The sequence below is a fragment of the Heteronotia binoei genome, chromosome 1 (genome assembly GCF_032191835.1).
Source record: "Heteronotia binoei isolate CCM8104 ecotype False Entrance Well chromosome 1, APGP_CSIRO_Hbin_v1, whole genome shotgun sequence".
NCBI classification, from domain to species: Eukaryota; Metazoa; Chordata; class Lepidosauria; order Squamata; family Gekkonidae; genus Heteronotia; species Heteronotia binoei.
The window spans coordinates 123,330,317-123,354,082 of record NC_083223.1 but is presented as its reverse complement, the minus strand read 5'-3'; the positions used below and the strand labels follow the sequence as shown (position 1 = coordinate 123,354,082).

Sequence of the window (23,766 nt, the reverse complement as noted above, 5' to 3'; positions counted from 1 at the left end):
CCTTATAGTCAAAGCGATGGTATTCCCAGTAGTAATTGTATGGCTGTGCGAGTTGGACCATTAGGAAGGCCGAGCGCAGAAGAATAGATGCTTTTGAGCTGTGATGCTGGAGAAGACTCTTGAGGGTCCCTTGGACTGCAAGAAGATCAAATCAGTCAGTCCTAAGGGAAATCAGCCCTGACTGTTCCCTGGAAGGTCAGATGCTGAAGCTGAAGCTCAAATACTTTGGCCGCCAAATGAGAAGGGAGCACTCACTGGAGAAGATCCTGATGCTGGGAAAGACAGAAGGCAAAAGAAGAAGGGGACGGCAAAAGATGAGATGGCTAGACAGTATTACTGATGTAACTTAAGATGAATTTGAGCAGACTTCAGAGGATGGTGGAAGACAGGAGGGCCTAGCGTGACTTTGTCCATGGGGTCACAAAGAGTCAGACTCGACTGTGCGACTGAACAACAACAAAACTGAAAGTTTGAGGGGGGGATCCATTAAGACACTGAAACAGACAAACATAAGATGTTGTAGTTGATGATGTCTGATTGGGATTTGGAATGTCCTCACAGAATTTCTATATGACCCCTGAGAAACAGATTTATCTCAAGATGTGCTGGATTCATTCCATTCTTTTTTGGACAATGACTGTTTTTCTGTATCAGTGTTTTGCTTTGTGTTGGCGTTTACGCTGGATTTTGCTGATTTTTTGCCGTTCTTTTGCTACATTCAGCTGTATGAGAATATGTTCTGTTTTAAACAGTGCTGTCAGGATTAATCATGTCTGGTACTGAATGTCCTCCATTACTAATGGCTTAAATGAGAGATGGAAATCTTCAAGACAGTGAACCTGAGATAATGGAAAATAAAGTTAGACATTGGAAATCACAAAATCTTTCATTAATTACAGGCACATAGCCATGATGGGCATGCAGGGGTGTGTGCCCCATCACTGATGGCCCACGCCCCACAATTCCCGCTGTTCCTGCCCTTATCTGCCAGCTGCTACAGGAGAAGAGCCAGCTGGCCAGTGTAATTAATACTCAGGGAGTATGTGTTCTGGGCTACAATAGCAGGTAGGCGAGATCTACCACTAATGTAGCGCAGAGTGCATATTCACTGAGTATTAATCGCATAAACTTGCTGACTCTCCCTCCTGCCCAGTCTGGATGGGGCAGGTAGGCCTCACTGCAGTCATGTGACCTGGTCTGGATCACATGAGTCCAACAAGGCCTGCCTGCCTCATCCACTCACTGCCCTGCCACCAGGCTGGGGAGATGGAGAGCCAGCTGATGTGTTTAATACTCTGCAAGTATGCCTTGCCTGCTCACTACTGTAGCATACTTTTGCATACTTGCTGAGTATTAACTGAACCGGCTGGCTAACTCTCCTCCTATAGTGGCTGAGGTGAGCAAGTACAGCCAGCAGGTAAGGAAACACCCTTATTTTCTTTGCCTGCCAGCAGGCTCTCTCTCCCTCCAGTGCTCCGCTCTCCTGTTCCCCTGCTGCACAGGATTTCCCAATGTCCTGCCAACCAAAAAATTCTGACTATGTCCATAGCCTAGGTTAGCCCAGTCTCATGAGATTCTGGCTAAGCGGGGTTGGGTGGTCTGTAATCAGGAGGGTGCTTTTCAGGAATCCAGACATGGATACAGAGGGCGCACTACATGGAAGTACTTCCAGAAATAAGCAACAGCATACCATCTTATCACCACCAAGAAAGGCCAGGGTTGGGACACAGAAGCAGGCAATGTCAAACTACTTCTGTTCATCTTTGCCTTGAATATATCTTTTGCCCTATGTGGTTGCCATAAGTAATCTACAGCATGACAGCACTTCCCACTTCCACCCATATTAGTCTTTTGCAAAAAATTTCAGCGTCTGAAAAGCTGTGTTTTTGTCCATGAAAGCTTATGGTGGGATAAAATTTTGTTAGACTTTAAGATACCACAAGACTTTTGCATATCATCTATATTAAATCACCAAAGCACTTTAAATCTCTTATTGTTCCATATCCACAGCATATTTATGCTTTTTATAAGTGTAAAGCAATGTATTAGTCAATCAAGCAATAACAGTATATAATAAAACAGAAGAATCACACATTGTATCAGCAGAAACCACTGTGCTTGTAAAAATACTTCAGTGTCATTATAGTATGTTCAAATCAAAAAGCACTGCATGTGAAACTTTCAACCTGGAAACTTCTCAAAGGAAATAATGATATTTTTTCTGAGTAAGCAGTTCTTAGCCTATGCCTCCAGTGCCCAGGGTTCTAGTTGGATCAGTGCTAGGATTTAATTGTGCTCAGTGAATATCTCAACAATGTGGAATTCTTAAAAACACAAAATCCCCATTTGGGTGAACACACTGCAAACCTGTATGAGGCCACTGTGATATTGCATTGATCTAGTTGAAACAGCTAAAAGAGGAAAAGCATATGGATATTCTGTAAGAGAAATATTCAGTTAGAAACCCAAAGTAACATTTACTTATGTTTATGGAGTCTTTCAGAGATCTTGAATTGGTTCAACAGCATAGGCCCAATTATAGGATTTTAGAAGAAAAGTTTGCCCTTTATAAAAACAATGAACAGAGGACAATAGCATGGTTAGGGGGTAGTCAGATGCTACAATCACTTTGATACATAACAGCTAGAACTCATTATCCATCTAATCATTTCCATTATCTTTCTTGCCTGGTTGATCTTGTGACTATAGTTATCATGGCCAACTTTTCTATTAACTAGGTCTCTAAAACCATCATATTTTTATTATCTGTGTGTTGATGACTGAGGCTGTGGCTGAGGCTGAAATAGAGTAACATGCATAAGGACACTAACAGAGCTATCCTAAACCCAGGTATATCTTTTCATGCCCACTGACATCAATTGAGTTAAAAGGGTATAATTATAGTTAAGATTTCAGAAGCCAGTTTCAAACCAGAGTTTTCCTAATTTATAGCTGATAACTGCAATCCTACTCACAGTTACACCAGTCTAAACCCATTAATTTTAATAGGCCTAACAGAGTGTAACTCTACAAAGAATTGCAATGTCAGCTCCTAAAAATAAAGTTTAAACAAATTAAGTCACATATATTATTTCTATATTATGCGTTACAGATTTAAGCCTGGCTTTTGCATTGTGCTATTGTTTGGAGAGTCAATACAGGCCTCGGTTTATACAATATTTCATCTGCATGGAAAATAAACAACCAGCCATGCAATGTACAGGTTATGTGGATGTGCACTGAATGTAATATGTTTTGATCTTTTAATTGAGTGCGGGGTTTTTTTCATTGTTAAGCTTCTCTGGAATAACATGCCCGTCTAAAAGAACAAAACACAATATTCAATGAACAGAGAAAAGAGTTTCCACTCATCTTTTGTTGATACACCAAGGCTTTTCTTTATAGCTTTAATTATTTATCTCCAGCAGCACTTATGGAATAAGAACCCTTTAAAAAGTAAAACAGAACTCAAGCTTGCATTTAACACAAAGCATTTATGTACAGTGTAATTTTATCCTCTTTTAAACACCCTCTGAATGACCTGGATAAGTTCACATTTGAATCCTTTTGCATTAGTCAGTGCAGTGAATCTAATCTTGACATGCAAAGCTGCAGCTAACTGGAAACTGTAGCTGTCCACAGCCCAACATCACTAACTAGATGCTTACTTGGTTACACACTTTGGATCACAAGGGAGATGATTTCTGACTTACCACCACCATTTTTATGCCCTGTAAAATTCCCATTTTGATTTTGTTTCTTGTGAATTGATCCTTCAATTCAATGTCATTTACTCTGTCCTTGCAACATTTCTCTCATATATATTATTCAATCATATTTGTTTATTAGTAAGTCAAGGTATGACTTACTACATACAAACATATGTTTTAAGTACAAATATGTATAAATGCCATATAATATATATATAAACCATACAACTTCTGTGCACAATACAAATAAATCTACAAAACCAACAGTGAAAAAAACAGAAAAGAAACAATATATGAATATATAAGGCAGGTTGGAAGACATGAGTACAAATAATCTACCAGTCAATTGCAGGATAATACCAAGCACATATAGGGTTGCCAGGTCTGACTTAGGAAATATCTGGGTACTGGAGACTTTTGGGGTGGAGCCAGGAACAAGGCTGTGGCAAGCATGATTGAACTCTGAAGGGAGTTCTGGCCATCACTTTTAAAGGGACCACATTTCTTTTAAATGCCTTCCCTTCCTTTGAAATAATGGAGGATAGGGGCACCTTCTTTTGGGACTCATAGAACCCTCTGGTGCAATCGTTTTCGACCCTCTGGTGCAATCTTTTTGAAACTTTGGAGGGTTTTTGAGGAGTGGCACCAGATGCTATAATAAAAATTTGGTGCCTCTACCTCAAAAAATAGACACACACACACCCCCCCCCGGAGACCTGTGGATCGATTCTCCATAGTACCGTATGAAGACTAGTGCGCAGTGGACATTTCCCTCCCTTCTCCTTTTTGATAACCCTGAAGCAGGGGGAGGGCCTCTAAACTAGGGGATCCCCTGCCCCCACCTGAGGATTATACAACACACAGAGAGTAACACAGCAAAAGGACAAAAAAATCAAAGGTACATGACCCACCATGTAAACCAGCTTCTATTATTAAATTATACAAGGTCAACAAAAATAAACACAAATTCCACCATCATAAATTACAAAACAAGGCAAGGTTTCCCAACCTTTTTAAGTCAGCAGGCACCATTGGAATTCTGGCACACAGGATCATGGGTGCAACTACAAAATGGCTGCTGCAGGAGGCAGCACCAACCAGGTGTCATGGAGTGAGGTCATGAATAAATCAAATAATAACTCTTCAATATTTCAGGCTGAAGCTCTGTTTAAAATGATGCCTTTTAAAATGAACACATTGTCTAAAAATACTTCCTTGCAACACAAAGCTTACCTTCACATTCAATGAAGATCCTTGAGCTGTGGCAGCACTTGCTTCTGAATCTGCAAAACCAATCAGATCTCCAGTAGCCAGTCGGAAGCCTTGCTGGGCAAAAGCCCTACTTAGCCCTGCCCACCTTCTAAAAATTCATGACGAAAGCCAAGAAAGTGGTGGCAAGCAGCATGGTGCCCACAGGCACCACAGTGGGAACTCCTGATTTAGTGTTTGAAACAAACTTCATAGTTACTAGTTATTATTATGAGCATTAAAGGTTTTCCTGATAAAATTATCTTAGATTTAGAGTAATTAGGTATTAGTGCAATTTTACTGAGAATTAGGTTAGCCCTCAGGTGCTCCCTCCATTATAAATTCTGGATGTTGTGTCCTCAGTGTGTCCCTGTGTCCACTTTCAGCCATGTTGTGTTTCTCTTCCTCTGCTTATCACGTAGGGTTGCCAATCCTCAGGTGGGCAAAAAAATCAAAGTTACATAACCCACCGTGAAAACCAGCTTCTATTATTAAATTATACAAGGTCAACAAGAATAAACACAAATTCCACCATCATAAATTACAAAACAACCATAACTTTTAGTCCTTAATAGAAAAGGAAGCAATAGCAACAAGAGTCTTTCTTTTCATCCTATGGTAAAACTTCCCAACTTATTCAATGCAATCCTGGTGTAGTACTCCAGATGTTTAATGTCTGTCCAAAGATGCAGCCAATAATCCAAGTTTCCAAGGACAAGGTTGTACTGAACCCCCCAGCGCTCCAGTTGCCTGTCCACTGCTGCTGCAGTGGCAGTGCTCCACTCACTCCCTTCTCCCTGTCCGCTGCAGCTAAAAGTAAGCTCTGCCGGCTTCATAGCCCATGCCCACGCGTTTTGTTAAGAGACAAACTGGCAGAGCTTACTTTTAGCAGCAGCGAACAGGGAGAAGGGAGCAAACAGAGCACCACTGCCTCTGCAGTGGTGGTGGGCAGGCGAGCGGAGTGCCGGGGGGCGGTGGGGGGACAGCTATGGCCCGGAGGGGGCTAACGGCAGCTGCGGCAGGGAGAGGGGAGGGAGGCAAACTAAGCGCTTGCTTGGGGCACCAGAGTGGGGCGGAGAGCCCAATTTGTCACCCCCGGCCTCTCAGCTCCCTAGGCAACCACCTAGTTTGCCTAGCAGGCGAGCTGGCCCTGCCTATGAGGAAAGGTTGAAGGAGTTGGGCATGTTTGACCTGGAGAGGAGGCAGCTGAGAAGTGATATGATCACAATCTTCAAGTACTTGAAAAGCTGTTATATAAAGGATGGTGCAAAAAATTTTTTCTGTGGCCCCAGAATGTAGGACCAGAACCAATGGGTTGAAATTAAATTAAAAGAGTTTCTGGCTCAACATTAGGAAGAACTTCCTGACAGAGCGATTCCTCAGTGGAATGGACTTCCTCAGGAGGTGGTGGGCTCTCCTTCTTTGGAGGTTTTTAAACAGATGCTAGATGGCCATCTGACAGCAATGAAGATCCTGTGAATTTAGGGGGAGGTATTTGTGAATTTCCTGCATTGTGCAGGGGGTTGGACTAGATTGACCATGGAGGTCCCTTCCAACTCTATGATTCTATTGTATATACACAGGCTCACGATACAAATTGGAATATTTATCAAATCTATATAGGACCTGTCCGCTGCTGCTGCAATGGCAGCTGTAAAGAGGGCTTTAAAGAGAGAGAACGTTCATAGTTACTAATTATCAAATTTATCTTGTACCAAATTATTAAATCGTGTATACATTTAAAAACTAATTACTCATTTATAATAGGTGTAAATTGGCACAAGGCATAAATATGTTAATGAGGCCTCTTGCAGTAAAGTTTTATGTTCTAGTCAAATGCATACACATTGAATAATGTTTCTAGTGTATGCCTGAAAATAGTGAAAGATTATTCTAATATATAGGTTTAACCATTATGAAAAGTAATTCAAAACAACAAAAATATTTGGAAAATTACCTCCCAAAGAGATAATGTATAAATGGAACAACACATAAGCCATAACCTGAAATACTAAATCTCATTTGCTAGTAAAAGCTGCTGTTGATAATTGCTTATACATCCATGTCCTTAAAGTTTAGGATTTAAATTATGTACCTTGTGGAAATTTGTTGTTATGCCATCTTATATAATGTTAATTTCCTGGCCTGTGTGAGGGAACAGGATTCCCTCTACTTACGGGCAGAGTGGTAGTTTGGCAAGAGTTTGGCACCTTGTTTTTTTGGCCACTGTGTGACAGGGTGTTGGACTAGATGAGCCATTGGCCTGATCCAACATGGCTTCTTTTATGTTCTTATGTAGAGCTGGAATTCTTCCTGCATATGAAAGAAATGGCAGAGTTATCTCTTTAAAAGGTTTCTAGAGGTAAAAAGGGTAGGAGATTGTGGCACAGAGTGGTAAAGCTGCAGTACTGCAGTCAGAGCCCTCTGCTCACAACCTGAGTTGATCCCAGTGAAAGCTGGTTCAGGTAGCCGGCTCCAGGTCGACTCAGCTTTTCATCCTTCTGAGGTCGAAAAAATGAGTACCCAGCTTGCTGGGGGGAAAGTGTAGATGACTGGGGAAGGCAATGGCAAACCACCCCGTAAAAAGTCTGCTGTGAAAACGTCACCCCAGAGTCGAAAACAACTGGTGCTTGCACAGGGGACTACCTTTTTACCTTTAGATGTAAAAAGGGTAGGAGATTGTGGTGCTGGGGCACTGCTGCTCTGGTCCTTGGTGTTTGGGTCCTCCCCCTACTTTTCAATATCTAAGCTCCTGGCAGAGGTCATCTGGAGATCTGTACTGTGCTGCCACAGTATGCAGATGACAGTCAGCTCTGTCTCACAATTCCAGCAGATCCCAGAGAGGCCATGAAAACCATGAATAGTTGTCTAGAGGCAGGTTTGGAATGGATAAGGGCTAACAAGCTGAAAATTAATCCTGGTGAAATGGTGGTGGTACTGGTGTGGGGGAGGTCTGACCCACAAAATGGATTATCCCCTTGTCAGAATGGGATTGCACTCCATCTAAAGGAGCAGCTTCATAACTTGGGGGTGCTGCTGGACCCAGGCCTCCTTTTGGATAAACAGATGTGTGCAGTGGTGAGGGATCCCTCTCACAGCAGCTTTGGCTGTTGAGCTAGCTGTGGCCCTTCCTAGACAGAAAAGATCTTGCCACTGTGGTGCATCCCCTAGTACCATCTAGATTAGATTATTGCAATGTGCTCTATGTGGGGCTGCCATTGAAGACTGTCCAGAAGCAGCAGTCGGTATAGAATGCTGCAGCCAGAATGTTAAATGGAGTGTGTCATAGGGACTATATCAGTCCAGTCTTGTTCCACTCACATTGGCTTCCATTTTGCAGCTAGACTAAATTCAAGGTGCTAGTATTGACCTTTATAGCCCTGAATAGCCTGGTACCAACAGACTTTAAGGACTGCCTTCTCCCATACAACCCTATCCACTCACTCAGGTCATCCTTGGAGGCTTGTCTTTGGTTGCCCCTGCCATCTGAAGATAGACAGGTGGCTACTCAAGAAAGGGCCTTCTCTGTCATAGCAATAAAACTTTGGAAGTCCCTTCCCGGGGAGATTAGTTTGTCTTCCTCTTTCAGTGTTTTTTGCCAGCAGATGAAGAAGGCTGTTTTCTTTCGTCTGGCATACCCCCAATAACAGCTCTTGGCCCTCATTCAAGTGCCATTTGTTTATGTGTTGTTAACTGGATTTTATATTTTAACTATTTGATTGTTCAAATATTGTATGTTTTTTAATATTCACCACATGGATCATGGTTGGGTAAAAAAGTGGTATTAAAATGTTCCAAATTAATGAAGGGTACAGAATGAAGCAGAAAGGACAAAAAACTGGTACCCAAAGTTACCTGAATATACCAACCAGAAGAGCCACATAGTGATGAAAAAGATTCTGCATATAAATAGGTATATTATTATGATTATTATACTCTTATCCTGCTTTTCTGCCAAAATTGGCTCACAAGGGACTTGGACAAATTAAATTACATTGGCTGGCATGATTGATAGCTACTCTTACTAGCAGATCTTTTCCTTCTTTCTACTTCCCACAGCTGCCCTCCGCAGTCCCCATAAAAACATTGCTGAGTAGTGGGGCAAGGGGGTGGGACTACAGTGAAAAGAGGGAAGTACCACTACCTTGCGCTAACAGATAATTTACTTAATCATAAAGAGAGCCAGTACAGCGTAGTGCAGGGGTGTCAAACATGCAGCCTAGGGGCCAAATCAGGTCCCTGGAGGGCTCCTATTAGGCCCCCGAGCAACTGGCTATCATCTGTTTCCTTCTCCTTCTCCCTTCTGTGTCACAGCTTGCTTTGCCAGCCTTGCTCAATTGCACAGGAGCTACAGAGCAAAACCTTTATTTTCTCCATTGGCTGAGGCTCCTCCCTTGGAGAGGAAGGAGGGGGGGAGGCAGAATTTGCTTTGCCAGGCTCTCTCAATCGCACAGCAGAGCTAGTGAGCCAAGCTTCTCTTCCTTCTATTAGCTGAGGCTCCTCCCCTGCTGGTCTCCTGGGAAGGAATGAAAGAGCCAGAGCTTCCTTTACCCAGCTCCCTGGATCTCATAGGAGAAATACAAAGAAAGCACCTTTAAGACCAATGAGTCCTTATATTTTAAGCATGTTTTAAGTTTTTTTATTTAATTTATATATAATATTTAATTTTATATTTAACTTATATCTCTGCTACTTAATTTTAAATAGGTACACACATGGCCTGGACCGACATGGCCCAGCCCAACAAGGTCTCATTTATGTCAAATCTGGCCCTCATAACAAATGAGTTTGACACCCCCGAATATCACATCCGTCTTCCTCAAACTGATGCCTTCCAGCCTCAATTTCTTCACAACAGCAAAAGGGCTGTCAGCAAAGGAGTAGGGCTGTTCTGGCACATCCTTGAAGGCCTCGTCCCCAGATACCTCTCTCTTTCTGTCTTCGCTTCTCCAGTTTGGCAGCTCTAGCCTCAAGGGAACAAATTTGCTCCCTGAGAGCCACAAGCTCCATGCAGCAAGCACCCACCCACAATTTCCACCCAATTGGTAGATAATCATAAATTTGGCACTCTCTGCCTGGGACCAACATACCTGCGGGACCGTCTCTTTCCATATATGCCCAGGAGGTTGTTACGTTCGGCCTCCCAACATCTGTTGGCTGTCCCCGGCCCAAGAGATGCCCGCCTCGCCTCAATTAGAGCCAGGGCTTTTTCAGTCCTGGCCCCAACCTGGTGGAATCAGCTCCCTATTGAAATCCGGGCCCTATCTGGCTTATTAGCCTTCCGTAGGGCCTGTAAAACAGAGCTGTCCCACCAGCTTTTAGCTGAGGCTGTGGGCATCTATTCTTGATCTGGTTGACCTCCCCGACCAGCACTGTCATCTGTGCTAGGAATTGGAATAAAAACTGCCATCCGTATGATATATCATGATGTAAGATGGCTAGGCTGGGCAATATGTGATGTCATGGTAATCTGAGTGCTGTTGAATTGTCTGTTTTAAAATGTTTTTATTGTATTTTATTGTTTTATTATATGTTGTATTCCACCCTGAGCCCTATGGGGAATGGGCGGAATAGAAATTTACTAAAATAAATAATAAATAATAGTGGCACCTTTAACACTGACAAAGTTTTATTCACGGTATAAGCTTTTGTGTGCATGCATACTTCAGATACAAGTGGAGTTAATATTTAATAATGCCTATGGATTTGAAGTGTACAAATGAATAACAAATTAAATTAATACCTATAATGGAATATTGGTCTTGTCTTCTATTCAGCATAGGATGAAAGGACAATGAATACTTTTTGAACTTGAAAAGGCATCTGGACTCAGCCAAAGAGAGTTGTGATTTTTGGGGCTTACAAGAATGTCTGGGCTTCGACAAAACAGAGATGTTGGTATTTGGGGCTTGAATGGAAGTTGGTTTCATTAGTACAGTAGTGTAACTAGAGTGGATAAAAGGAATATTTGTCCCAAATTTAACCTGGATAGAAGAGTAATAATTGGCATTAAAAATATGAAATGTTCAGTTATAAGATCTGTTACAGAAATTATTGTTTCCTTTTCGGTATGGAAAAATTAAGCATGACTTAAAGATGGTAGATGGTAAGTCAGAAATCAGCATGTTTAGCTGTTTAGGCTTAGCATAGTGGCACCATCAGTTCTGACCCTAGTGTAAGCCAGAATGCCCCCCAAAGAGGTTGGGGAATTGACAAGTGGGCAACTTTGGCTCAAAAGGATCTAGAATCTATGTATACAGGATTCGACTTCCAGAAATTCTTGCTAAATTTACAGAGGACACTAATTAAGTAAAACAATTATGCCTTTATTACAGAAAACTATAGAACACACACATACAAGGTAATGAATACATATAACATACATACAGACCTAATAAAATAGAGAGAGATATACAGAGGTAACACAAGGATGAACAGGGTGATAATTACCGATCGTAGTCTTTGAGGAAGGCTGAAATGGCGACAAATGAGGGAGATGGGGGAAGGGACCGTCAACTGATCAGGTATCGGGGGCGTATCTAAACAGCAGGATTGGGGCACTGTAAGATGCACACCTGTGGGGAGTTGGGTCAGAAGTTATAAGGACTACCTTGAGCCCTTAGGGGGTAGGAGGTGCAGGGGCGGATGACAGGTGGTCAGCTGCTACGTGACCTCAGAAAAGGGGAGGCTGTGTAATGACCAAAAGGCCTGGACTTATGCGGTGACCAATGGCCAGTTTATTAGGGACACCTGATTGGATAGCCATATCTGGCCAATGAGTGGACCTGGTCCTGGTTACCTGATTGGGTTTCCAAGCAACAACGGGCAAAAGGGGGAGGCTCCAGGGTGACCATTAGGGTAAAGAATGGGTGAGATTATTGGGGTGGAAGTCATTAGCAAGTTATCAAACTTATCTATAGATGACAATAGAGAGTCAAATTGATACCTATGGAGACACCCGATTTATACAATAACTATGACCCTGAGTTAAGCTGTTCTTCCTCTTCTTTACTCCTCTACTGGCACCATCTTTTGTCTTGGGTTCTGTTGGACAAAAGCTTAGGCAGTCTGACAGGATCCAAACCTAAGATAAGCTTGAATGCCTTATGCATACGTGACAGCTGTTGGGTACGTGAGCCTCTCGCTTCGCTGTTATGGAGTCTGGCACTGCAGGAAAATAGTTGCTGATGATGTTAGCCTACCAACATGGATTTCATGGTCAAAACTGGAAGCTGCTTGCCTGGACAGTTCCTGGCGGCGCAACTTCTTCTGCTGCAACGGCCGAGATGGTGTGCGCGCGGAGCAGCTGAAAACCAATCTGTCCTCCTGGCTAGCACTCCTCCAGAGATAGAGTGCTGCTGCAACGCTGTGGCTGTTAGTACTCACATAAGTCCCTTACATTCTGGTAGACAGAACCCTCGCTTCCCTGGCAGATGTGTGTGAGTGGATTCTCCAGGCACCCTGGCAACCAAATGGGTGATTACGATGTCTGTATATCACTGAATATAGGGGTCTTTTTCTCACAGTGGGGTCTGGCACAATACAATAATCCAGCTATTAAATACTGTTGGAGGGGGTATGTGGCTAGGAAAGACAACTTTGAATTTGCATAGCAAAGCCTTTCTAGGTCCACAACCATTTTATCTGCTATTCCCCGCATAAACCAATCCAGTATAAAGATAGGTAATGATATTAGGTAACTTCTTTACCTAATATGTATACCATCACAGATTAGTTTGTGTGTGAAGAGCTGTGAACTCAGAAAAATTTTCATTGATGTTTTCCATTCTAACTGTAATGAGCCACTTTGAAAGACTAATTTTGTTCAAAAAGCAAGATAAAAGTCTTATAAATAAAATAATAAAGTGATGTACACTGCAATGCATCTGATGAAGTGCTCTCTGATAAGAGTTCCCATGGGAGAGGAAAGGTTGTTATTCTTTAAGGTGCCACTGGACTTTTTTATTTTGCTGCTGCAGACTCATTATGACTCGGCGGCAACTCCAAGGAGGAGCGGGCACAGGTAGCATTACAGCAAGCAGATGTGAGATTTAATAGGCGATTATTGAGGAGATACTTCCTGGAAAAACTAACACTCGGACCCGGAGGATGAAATATTCACTGACGCCAAGCGGCAGAAAGTTAAAGCAAAGGCTTGCTGGCGGGCAAGGAGTAGCTCCAGTTTGGGGAGCCGCAGGTAGGTGGCGGCCTTTTTTCCGATTCTCTTTCCCAGGTTTCTGTTGATTCGAGGGTTCCCCGCCCCCCCTTCCCTCCTCCCACTACGGTGCTTTCACTTTCCGGGTTTGGAGTGCCGCTGTTACTCAGGCAAACCAGCGCAGGGAATTCCAGGTGTCCGTGCAGGGGGTCGCCTTTCTTCGATCTCCTCCTTGGCCGTGCCTTTCCGCAAGGCACTTCCAAGCCCCCTCCCACGCTTCCTCCTCTGCTCGGCTTTGGGAGCAACTCGACTCTTTCCTGTTCCAGTAAGCTGAGCGGCAGCGGCAGCAGCAGCGAGGGTCCTGGCTTTCCCTTTATGCCACCCAGAGTGGAGCCGCTTCCTCCTGTTTTCCTTCTGTGTCTTGCCCGAGACAGCTGCCCGCCAAGCAAAGTCGCTCCCTGGCCGCTGAGGAGCAATGTACCTGTGGCGCCTCCTCTTTGACCCCTTGCCCAACTGCAGCAGCTCCCACACGTGAGCTACGGCTTCTCTTTGTGGCCTTACCATTTTTTTTTTTTTAACAAAAGGAGGCTAAGCTTTCGAGGCGGGGGGAAGCTTCAATTTTCTTTTGGATGCAGTTTGCTTTTGCTCAGGCAAGCTCCTCACAGAAGAGCGCGAGATGCCTTTTCCTATGAGAACTGTGGCACCCCTCAAGCTGTGCCGCCTGGAAGAGGATGTTGCCGCTCCGAGGGACAAAGAAGGTTACGCCGGGCGAGGTGGCGGCGGCGCGGGGCTCTGTTTCGGCTCTCTGGAGGAGGTCTGCTCACACTCGCTGGTCTCCCTGCTCTGGCAGCTCTCCGACCTTTCCCGCTGCGCCAGTGAAGTCTTCGGCGGGATCCAGGAGCAAGCCGACAGCCTGGGGCGCCGGAGCGCCCACCTCCAGCGTCGCCTGGACTGCCTCAGATCTCTTGTCTCCCGCCTGGATCACCGCAAAGTCAAAATCCGTGAGTGTGCCGCTGCTCTGTCTCCCGCCTAAACCATTTGGCTCTCTGCACTGATTGGCAAGCTGCCGGAGGGCCTTTCTCTGCCCCCTCCCCCAGTCGCTTGTGGCTTATGTTTGTTGTGTGGCTAGGGATTTGCTGGGCGGCAACTTGGGCAAAGCTTCTCGAAATAGTGGGGAGGAGGGCCTTAACGCCCTCACCCCAATTTCCAGGCCGCTAGCACGTGTCCACCTCATCCTGTGCAGACTGTGAGGATCAGGGAAGATAGTCATCTCACTAGTCCGACCTTCAAGTGGGTTGTCGGCACAAGTTGTGCAGGCTCCACGGGTTTGGTCACATTGTTGAGCTGCCTCTCCCAGATAGAGATCCAGCAGCAAAACGTTACAAAACAAAAACAGGACAGGGGTGTTTCTTTTGTAGTGTTCACAAATCAAGGCAGGATGAAGGCAACTGGAGTATCTTCACAGGTTCCGCCCAAGCACGTGTTCATTGTTTTTACCTAGTGAAATGAGGGTTCTTGCAATGAGGATTGTCTTGTGGAATGCTTCCTCCCCTACCCAAGTATGGAAGTTTCTTCTTTTGAGGAAAAATAGGATGTGAAAAGTAACAATGAGATGCTATTAATTAAAAATTTCTATTAAAAAGGCATATTGGACCACCATGGCTCCATACCTTTTTTATATAAAGTCACTATATATATAGTGACTAAAGACAAAAGTTGAATGAAGCAGATAATCCAAATCCAAAACTATTTTGTGATTTTCTTCCTGGAGAGCCTGCAGGGGCAGTCTTAAATGATTCTGGGGCCGGGGAACAAAAGTCCAGGGATGGCACTCCAGGTTCACTGCCCCTCTGTGACCAAACAAGGAGTGGCCCTCACTGGATGCAAGGTGGATGGGAGCTGCTGCTGCAAGCAGGGAAGGGGGGGTAGGTGCAAGTGGTTCTAGAAGCCTGTTTTTCTTGTTCTTCTCCCTCACTCCTTTAAGGGGGTGGGGCTGTGGGCAGTCAGGGAAGCTGCCCATGTTTCCCATTGGCTAAGACAACTTCAGGAGCCTCTTTTTATCAGTGATGATGAAGTTAACTGACTCTTTATTTCTAATCAAATGCTTCAGAAGCTTTTCAGGTGTTCATGGACATGTGGTTAATGGAGGTTTTACCTGATCAAAAGAAGCTTATTTTGGTCACTTGTATACTGATATTTCTCTCCTCTAGGATCATGGCCTATTCCAGGCCTGAACACAACCTCTATATTGCTTTGGATCCAGCTTACAACAGCTGGACATTTCCCTAGGAATGCTAAGACCTTTTAGAGCATTATTGAATATACCTCAGAAAAGGCTGTTTATTTATTTGCTTTATCCTGTACTTTTCTCCCCGGTGATGACCCAGAGTGTCTTATAACATTCTTTCCATCTCCATTTTATCCTCCCAACAGCTTTCTGGAGCAAAATAGAGTTGAGTCCAGTAGTACCTTTAGGAGCTTTGACTCTCGAAGCTTATACCACAGAAATCTTTTTTTAGCTCTAAGATGCTATTGGATTCAGGTCTAGGTTTTCTACTGCACACCGACACAACTGCCCTCTGGAAACTCTGAAGTAGTATAGGCTGAGAGTGTGAAGCTGGCCCAAGGTCACCCAGCAAGCTTCCATGGTGGAGTGGGGGGAATTTCCTAGATCCAAATGTGGCAGTCTAACCACTACTCTGTGCTGGTGTTAAGCTCCACTAGAACAATTGGGAATTGGGCAATTCAGTGTTTTCCCTGTATCAGTTCTGATATCTACTAAATCATGAGTTTTCACAGATGAGTCAGTGGCCGTTTTCGCACTAGCGTTTACTCCGGCGTAGCACCCCATTTACCTCCGGATCTTTTCCTGGTTTTCCCACCTGTTGCTCCGGCGCTGCAGGGGTTTCACGCCGGAGTATCTAGATCCACCTCCTTCCGGAGTTTTTGAAAACCTCCGGATCCACACCGGATCCACTCCTCGGAGTTTGCTGTGGGAAATCCATCCACGCCGGATCGACTGCTTTGTGGGCGTCACCCTCTCCCTTTCCGTCCTCCCACCCCATCTGAGTAACAAAATCATTAAGTATGCAGATGATACAACGTTGGTAGGGCTCATCTCTGAGGATGATGAGTCTGCGTACAGAAGGGAAGTTCAACAGCTGTCCCTTTGGTGTAAAGTAAATAATCTTATTTTAAATATAAATAAGACAAAGGAAATTATAGTGGATTACAAGAAGAGTAGTTTGGACACCCAGCCGTTGTTTATTGATGGTGTTATGGTAGAACAGGTGACAGAATGGAAGTTTCTGGGAATTACCATGAAACAGGATCTAACATGGGGGGCAAATACTTTAGCTCTAGAGAAGAAGGCCCAGCAACGACTATACTACTTAAGACTCTTAAGATCACTACAACTGTCAGGGAGTCTGCTGGTTGCCTTTTATCGTAGTTCCATTGAGAGCATTTTATCTTATTGCCTCTGTGCGTGGTTTGGGAGCTGCACGGAAGCAGAGAGAAGGGTGCTCCAAAGAGTGACGAGAAGAGCACAAAAGATTTGTGGATGTTCTCTCCCCTCATTGGTGGATCTGTATAATATGGCATGTAAAAGGAAGATACAAATGATCCTAAGGGACCATACACATCTGGGCCATTTGCTTTTTGAGATCTTACCGTCAGGTAGACGATATAGAGTGTTGAAGGCTAGGACAAACAGATTTAAGGACAGTTTCTATCCAAGTGCTGTGGTTAGGTTAAATGCAGGGTTATGAAGGATTATCTGTTTTAGATGTATTTAATGGTTTAAATGGTTTTAATGGTTTTATGAATGTTTAATGGTTTTATGAATGTTTATTTAATGGTTTAAATGGTTTTAATGGTTTTATGAATGTTTATCCGTTTTAGATGTATTTAAATGGTTTTAATGGTTTAAATGGTTTAATGGTTTTAGATGTATTTAAATGGTTTATGAATATGTGTGTTTGATGTGTTGGTATGTTTGTGGAAGAGCACCTCATTTCGTTGCTCTCTTTTTGTTGAGAACAATGACAATAAATTCATCATCATCATCCACCCCCTTGGCCAATCATCAGCCTTTCGCGGCGCTTCCCCAAAGTGCCAGCACGGCCATTTTTTTTTTAAACTTCACAGTTTTGCGTAATAGTGATATTTCGAAATTAACAAATAGAAAAAAAAACCCCTCCTGGAATAGCCTCAATTGCCACTTCAATTGGTTTCGTTAGAATTTTTTAAAATTATTATTGACTTTAGTTGCGTTATTTCGCTGTTGCGTTATCTCAATAATGCGAAAACGACCATTGTTGGGGGGGGGGAATCTAGTGCCGGTGCGGGCCAAAGCGTTCATGTGTGTGTGTTTTAAAAAGGGAATGCCTCCCTCAGCTGTGCCACCAGGATTTCTGGACCTGCACAAAATCGCCATGTATAAAATGGGAAGTTGGAGTCCTGCATTCTTCTCCCTGGCTACATTCCGCTCGGTTAGAAAATAGACGCGAGCTCGCTCTTCACACGCGCCACAGAAGGGGAAGGAGAGAATGGGGCGGGGGGGGGAGCTCTGGCAGCAGGAATCAGTCAGGTCCCCGTTGCAAGCGCCAGCCGGGGAGGGGAAAGAGAGCGGAGGAAATCCCAGCTTCGCCACCCGGGAGGGAGCGAGGCTGGGAAAGGAAGAAGCTGCCACACACACACACACCCCTCGATTTCTCTCTCTTCGTTATTGCGATATTTCGCAACTTCAGAATTTGGGGGGGGAATCTAGTGCTAGGATTCTCCACTGTGAATGCTTCTGTTAATACATAAAGGGCTATGGAGGATACTACAGCTGCAGCCAATCCATAAGCAGAAGCAGCACACGTGATGCGGTTTGTCCACGAAAAGAAGGGGAGGGAACAGCTGTGCCTGCTCGATGTTACGTTAGTACGTTAGTACGTCCTTACGCAACCAGACTTGCGCTTAAAAAAAAAAAGATTGACAGGGCATCGAACTCAAGTCGATGCCAGTGGGAAAACGATTTGAGCCGGGGCTTCAGGGAAGGCGACTCCGCAAAGAGTCACTAGTGCGAAAACGAGAAAAATGATCCGGACATAATTGCGCCGCGGAATAAGGGGAGCAAACGCTAAGTGCGAAAACGACCAATATTTTCATTTTCCGTGTCTGAGTAGCACTGATTAGAGTATGCATTTGACTCCCAGTTGTGAGTTCAGTGACTGTGAATGCTACACTGAGAATACTTTAAAAACATGGTAACTCTAGTAAGATGTCAGTCTTAGATAAAACATATAATCCTTGTGTTGCATTAACAGCAGACCTCAGATTCAGTGGGAGCTCACAGGAGCACAGCTTCTGAACCTTTCTGAGAGTTTCACCTTGTCCATTGAATAGTATTGCAGCTGCATAACAATCCCTAGATGAACTCCACCACCTATTTTTCTACAAAACGACCCCTGATTAACAGTATACAAAATCATGCAATTTTAACACCCCCCAAACCTTTTATGTTATACTTCATAACATATATGTTATATGTTATACTTCATATGTTTATGCCCTTTTAACCCCCCCAACCTTTTATGTTATACTTTGTAGCATATATGTTATACTTAATATGTTTATGTTATACTTCATATACTTCATACTGGTGTTCACAAGCTTTTTTAATAGTGTGCCTTGTGCTCTATATGGACATATTTTGGGGTGTTTCTGAATTCTAAACAATAGTTATTAATTGGTTCAGGCACTTTGTATTTAGAGGTTTGTATAGAAATATGCAGACTACAACAACAATAATACTTAGTCTGCATATGTTTTTTGTGTTCTAAATGAGCCCAGCTTTTACTGTTCAGGATGCATGCAAACTAAGCCAGACAAGCCATGCTTCTTTTGTGCTATCACATACCCTGTCATCTGAAGTTCAGAGATGGAACATGACATAGTTTTCTCCCTGTAAGCTCCAGCCTCATTCCAAAAACTTCGTTGTGTGCAGACTAAGTTTTGGAATTTTCTGCTGGCTCAATGTATTGAAACTGTAAATCTGTGTGTATGCATCCCCCTTCTCACTTCTGCCATTTGTCCCACAGAATGAAAAACAAGGCTACCGATGTGTGAAACATAGTGAGTTTGGTAGAGCAGAGAAGCTTGTTTGTCAGCATTTCTGATGGATATCTTTTTTCAGCTTTAATTTAGTAACTAGCCCAAGGAAGAATTTGGGTTTTCTTGCTTACACTGGGCTTTGTATGTTGATTTCTTTTTAATATAACCATGTTTCTATTCATTTGAACATAATTAATTGTTTATCAGACAAGAATATTAATACAACAAAAATGAATGCAGCCCATTGCTGTATTTTAAAATTATCTGTAATGCAATTAATAATTTTCTAGCATTTTCTACAGCTAATGCAGTTTGTTTCTGTTTAGTTATCAGTTTACAACATTTATATGAATTTCCTGGAAAAATACAAATAAAAATCTAGAACACTTTTCAGTATCTGAAGCAGACCATGATTTTGTTATATTTATTTCAACATATTTAATAAACACAATTTAAGAATTGCCTCATATTAATTTTATGCCTTATGGACAACTAATCAAGCTGAAAGATTTTAAATGTTCAAATACATTTGCAGCTTTATGTGGGAATTGGGAGCGGGGCTGTGGCACAGTGATAGAGCATCTGCTATAGATGTGGAAAGTCCCAGCTTCAGTCCCTGGCAACTCCAGTTAAAAGGATGAGGAAGTAGATGATGTGAAAGACCTCAACTTGAGGTGCTGGAGAGCTGCTGCCAGTCTTGAGTGGACAATATAGACCTTGATGAAATGATTGTCATATTTAGTATGAGGCAGCTTCTTGTGTTCAGTTATTTTTTGTTGGGATAATACAATTAAAGAAATACAGCATGTACATCTCCATTGAATTAATTGAAGATAAAACCCAAAGGCACTGAAAACTGTTGACACACTGATTTTAGCACACCCAAAGAATGGTGGATGATATGCTACAGATGTGGTTGACCAAGCATCTTTCAATGGAATTTAGCTGTCTTCATGTAAGTCACTGACAGTGCTGTTTTAAGCAAAGTTACACCCTTCTAAGTCCATTGAATTTAGAAGGGTGTCTTTGGTTGCATTGGGTGGCACCTTGGTTTTGCTGTCATTCTTCATAGCATCACTCGTTAGTTCCATATTACGATATCCCTTCCAGAATGAGTTTTTCTGTTTTGTATTGACAATGGCAGGCCTTGAATTCAGCAGCAGCTCACAGGAGCACAGCTCCTGAACCTTTCTGAGGGTTCCCCCTCTTCCTCTCCACCTACCTTGTCCATTGACTAGTAGGTGCAGCTGCATAGCAATCTCTGGATTAGGAGAGCGAGCAGCCAGCCACTAGGAGCTTTGCCACACTCCCAGCAGCCCTCATTATCCCGTGAAGAAGCCCACACACCCCTTTCTCCGCTTCTTATGTGATTTTGGACAGCAGGTGGCTTGCTGGCCTTTTGACTGTGGGGCCCCAGCCTAGGAGAGCCCAAATGAGCGAGGCCTGCTTGGCCTGGCTGGATTTCTAGCCAGCCCAAGCAGGCCTTGCTTGCCTAGGACTCTCCTTTCTTGCGTCAGGTTGCTTTTGGCTGGTGGGGGGGGGCAGCATATGCTAATGAGTTGTGCTAATAAACTCCACCACCTATTTTTCTACAAAATGACCCCTGGGCAATGGGATCCATTAATTGCTGTGAATTTTATAAAACAATGTTTAGAAACTAAACATTTTCCACATAGAAATAACACTAGAGAATTTGCTGCCTCACATCTCTGGTTTGTGGTGTTGTATATCCTTCAATCAAAATGGCTAAAATCAGTATCTTTGTTTACTCCACACTGGCTTTCTGAAGCTTGAGTATCAACGATGTGAAACTTGTGTATTCATCTATATCAGGGTTGTTAAACATGTGGGCTGCGGGCCAAACCGGCCCTCCGGAGGGCTTCAGTCAGGCCTGCAGGGCTCTCTCCCCCCCCCCCCCCCAATCTGTCCTCACCCTGCGAAGCTCCAAAGCTGCTGACATTCACAGCTCCTTCTGCCTTCTCTTTGTAGAGGTTCAAGCAGAAGCAAAGCTGCAGAGAAAATGTAGAATGGATTTTCCACTCAGGCCTGTGGACAGTGCAGACCGGAATGGGACATTCAATCCACGTTTTCCTTGCAGTTTTGTTTCACTGGAGAGGTTTAACTTCCCAGAGTTCCTATGGCCAGCTGAAGCTTCCTGGAGTTGTGCGCCTGCAAATCAAGGGTCCGATGCTCTGAGTCAGCTCTGTCTCTTAAGGGATATGAGGACTAGTGTCTACTGAGTGCTCTGACTTGGGAACTCACAGCCAAAGGGGGATATTACATTGGAGAGCCATTGCTAAGCTGAGTAGACCAAGGGGGAGGGGAACGAGAGAAGCTTGCAATGCCTTGCCATTTCATGTTTTCCCAAGCTGAGAGCATTTTATATTTTTAGTTTTCTGCTGTGTGATCCTTGTGCTTTTCCTTGATACTTTATTTTTAAAATTGCATTGCAAAATCCCACTATTCCCCTACCTTTCTGTTTTAAACAAAATATTGCAAGAGTTTTAAGCATGTTTGTATTTTAAGTTAAAAATAATATCTTTAATTGTGTTTGCCTGTGTCCTTTATAAAGAGTTTATCTCCTCTATCTAGCATTACATTTTAGGACACGCATGGCTTGGTCCCACAAAGTCCCATTTATGTCAGATCTGACCCTCCTAACAAATGAGTTTGACACCCCTGATCTATACCGTGGGCAATGGTTGCAGTTATTACAGTACATCCAAGTTGGCACTTTGGATCAGTGCCTTTTGCTGGCTACAGATCATGAGAGATGACCAATCAGTTGCCTAACTGTATTTAGATGAAACTGCCTACATGCAAATTGTAAGAAGATGGTTGCTGCTGTATGACGTTCTGTTTATGTTTCAGAAGAGTCACATGAACATGTTATGTAAATATAGCAATTCTTAGAATTTTTTATTCAATCCCCTCTTGAAGCTGGCTATACCAGCTTTATAGGTAGGTTTTGTCAAATGTTCAGTCTTTGATATTTTTATGTGTTCGTGGTGTGGTGATAATATATTGAGGAATGTCTTAATACTGATGTCTGTTTAGAAAAATGCATGTAGGTTTACTTGGTTCTTTTCTGTTTTATGACACTGATCAGTTTTCAGTTTCTCTGTTAATGTGCTACAACAGGTATTCAGTTTGCAGATCGTGAATAATACTTGGTAGCTTATATTAAAGAGGCTAGCTCCCATGAAAGCAGTACAGCATGGCCACTCATAGGCAACAGGAGAGGGAAATCCATGTGCTCAAGCCCCCAAAAGGTTACAGAATCTGAAAGAGGTCAATCCAAGAGGTGTGAGGGATTTTGAAATTGTTTTTCCTTTCTATGATTGCTGGCAGATTCCCAGAATGTTTCAATTGAATATTGATATCTGTTTATTGTTGTTCATCATGTTCTTTTAAGCAAAAATAAAACTTTATGTGGTGATACGCTAACATTATATGTTCATAATCAGGTTGCTGGGACCCTTTTGCATTCTTGGCACTTTTGTGGGCATAATTAACAAGTTATAGAGGCACTAGGATATCTACTGTCTTGTTGTACCTTTATTGGTAACATGCAGTGACTATGCATGACTAAGATAACATGTAATAGACAGTTTATACAGAAACAGGAAAGATCTTAGGAAGGATTGCAAGAATAAATATGTCTATTAGTAGAAATTATAATTTTATCTTGAAATTGTTATTGCTTGGTAGGATATAAAGGAATTATGTCATTGCTTGTGATGAAAGCTAATTGTCATTTTTTAATGAATCTGTAGTTGTGGTTAAAGTAGTATGGTATCTAGTTATATAGAGTATATAAACTGGGTAGGGGATAATTTCTTTCATTTTCAAATTGACACATTCTATACAAGTTGGTTGTTGGAAGGTTCATTGTCTATTTTTCAGAGACTGCTTCTTATATGTATGAGAATGACAGGTTCCTATAGTTCAGATTCATAGAAAAAGCTTCTAGCACCACCCTGTGTTTCTGTAATGCTTCTAAGAGAATTCTAGCTGTTTTCATTATTCTGCAGGATGCTGGCAGTGTGCTTGCTTGCTGTTCTTATGTCAACAGTATAGTTATCATTTCACACTATTCTTTGATGGTATCTTGTTCTTGTATGGAAAACAAAGGGAAGGCTAATGGTTTTGTTTTCTTTTTTTACATCAGAGATAATGATTGTACATTATTCTGTGTGGAAGAACTTCTTTGTTGGAATGAAAGCTTCCTTTCCCATTTACTCTAGTGATTCATACAGTTAGACAACTGGAGCTCATGTCTCCTCCATAGTCCTTGTTAGGAAGGAAATGCTGTGCAGTGCAATCTGTTACTTTTTGTTTTGTTTTGAATCAGCTGTTTCTGCAGGGAAGATCACATTTGACCCTTTACTCTTCCTGCAGTAATGAAAACAATTACCATTGTGGTGGTTATCCTGTGTACTAAATGTATTATAAAAATAAGAACGGGAATTGAAGGAGGAGTACCTCCATTCTTTTGGTGATTTGCTCATGAAAACATTTGCGTACTGCCAAAGTATGATTCTGTGGATT

The 23,766-nt window shown here is 42.8% G+C and overlaps 1 protein-coding gene across 1 annotated transcript in view; it reads left to right on the top strand.

Annotated features, from left to right (window-relative positions):
* The first annotated feature begins 13,236 nt into the window (after positions 1-13,236).
* Positions 13,237-23,766, top strand: part of NHSL1 (NHS like 1) — a 286,939-nt gene continuing 276,409 nt past the window's right edge. Inside the window, exon 1 of the mRNA XM_060240165.1 lies at positions 13,237-14,114. Within this exon, the coding sequence (XP_060096148.1) occupies positions 13,790-14,114 (325 nt within the window). The 5' untranslated portion in view covers positions 13,237-13,789. The remainder of the gene's footprint in view (positions 14,115-23,766) is intronic.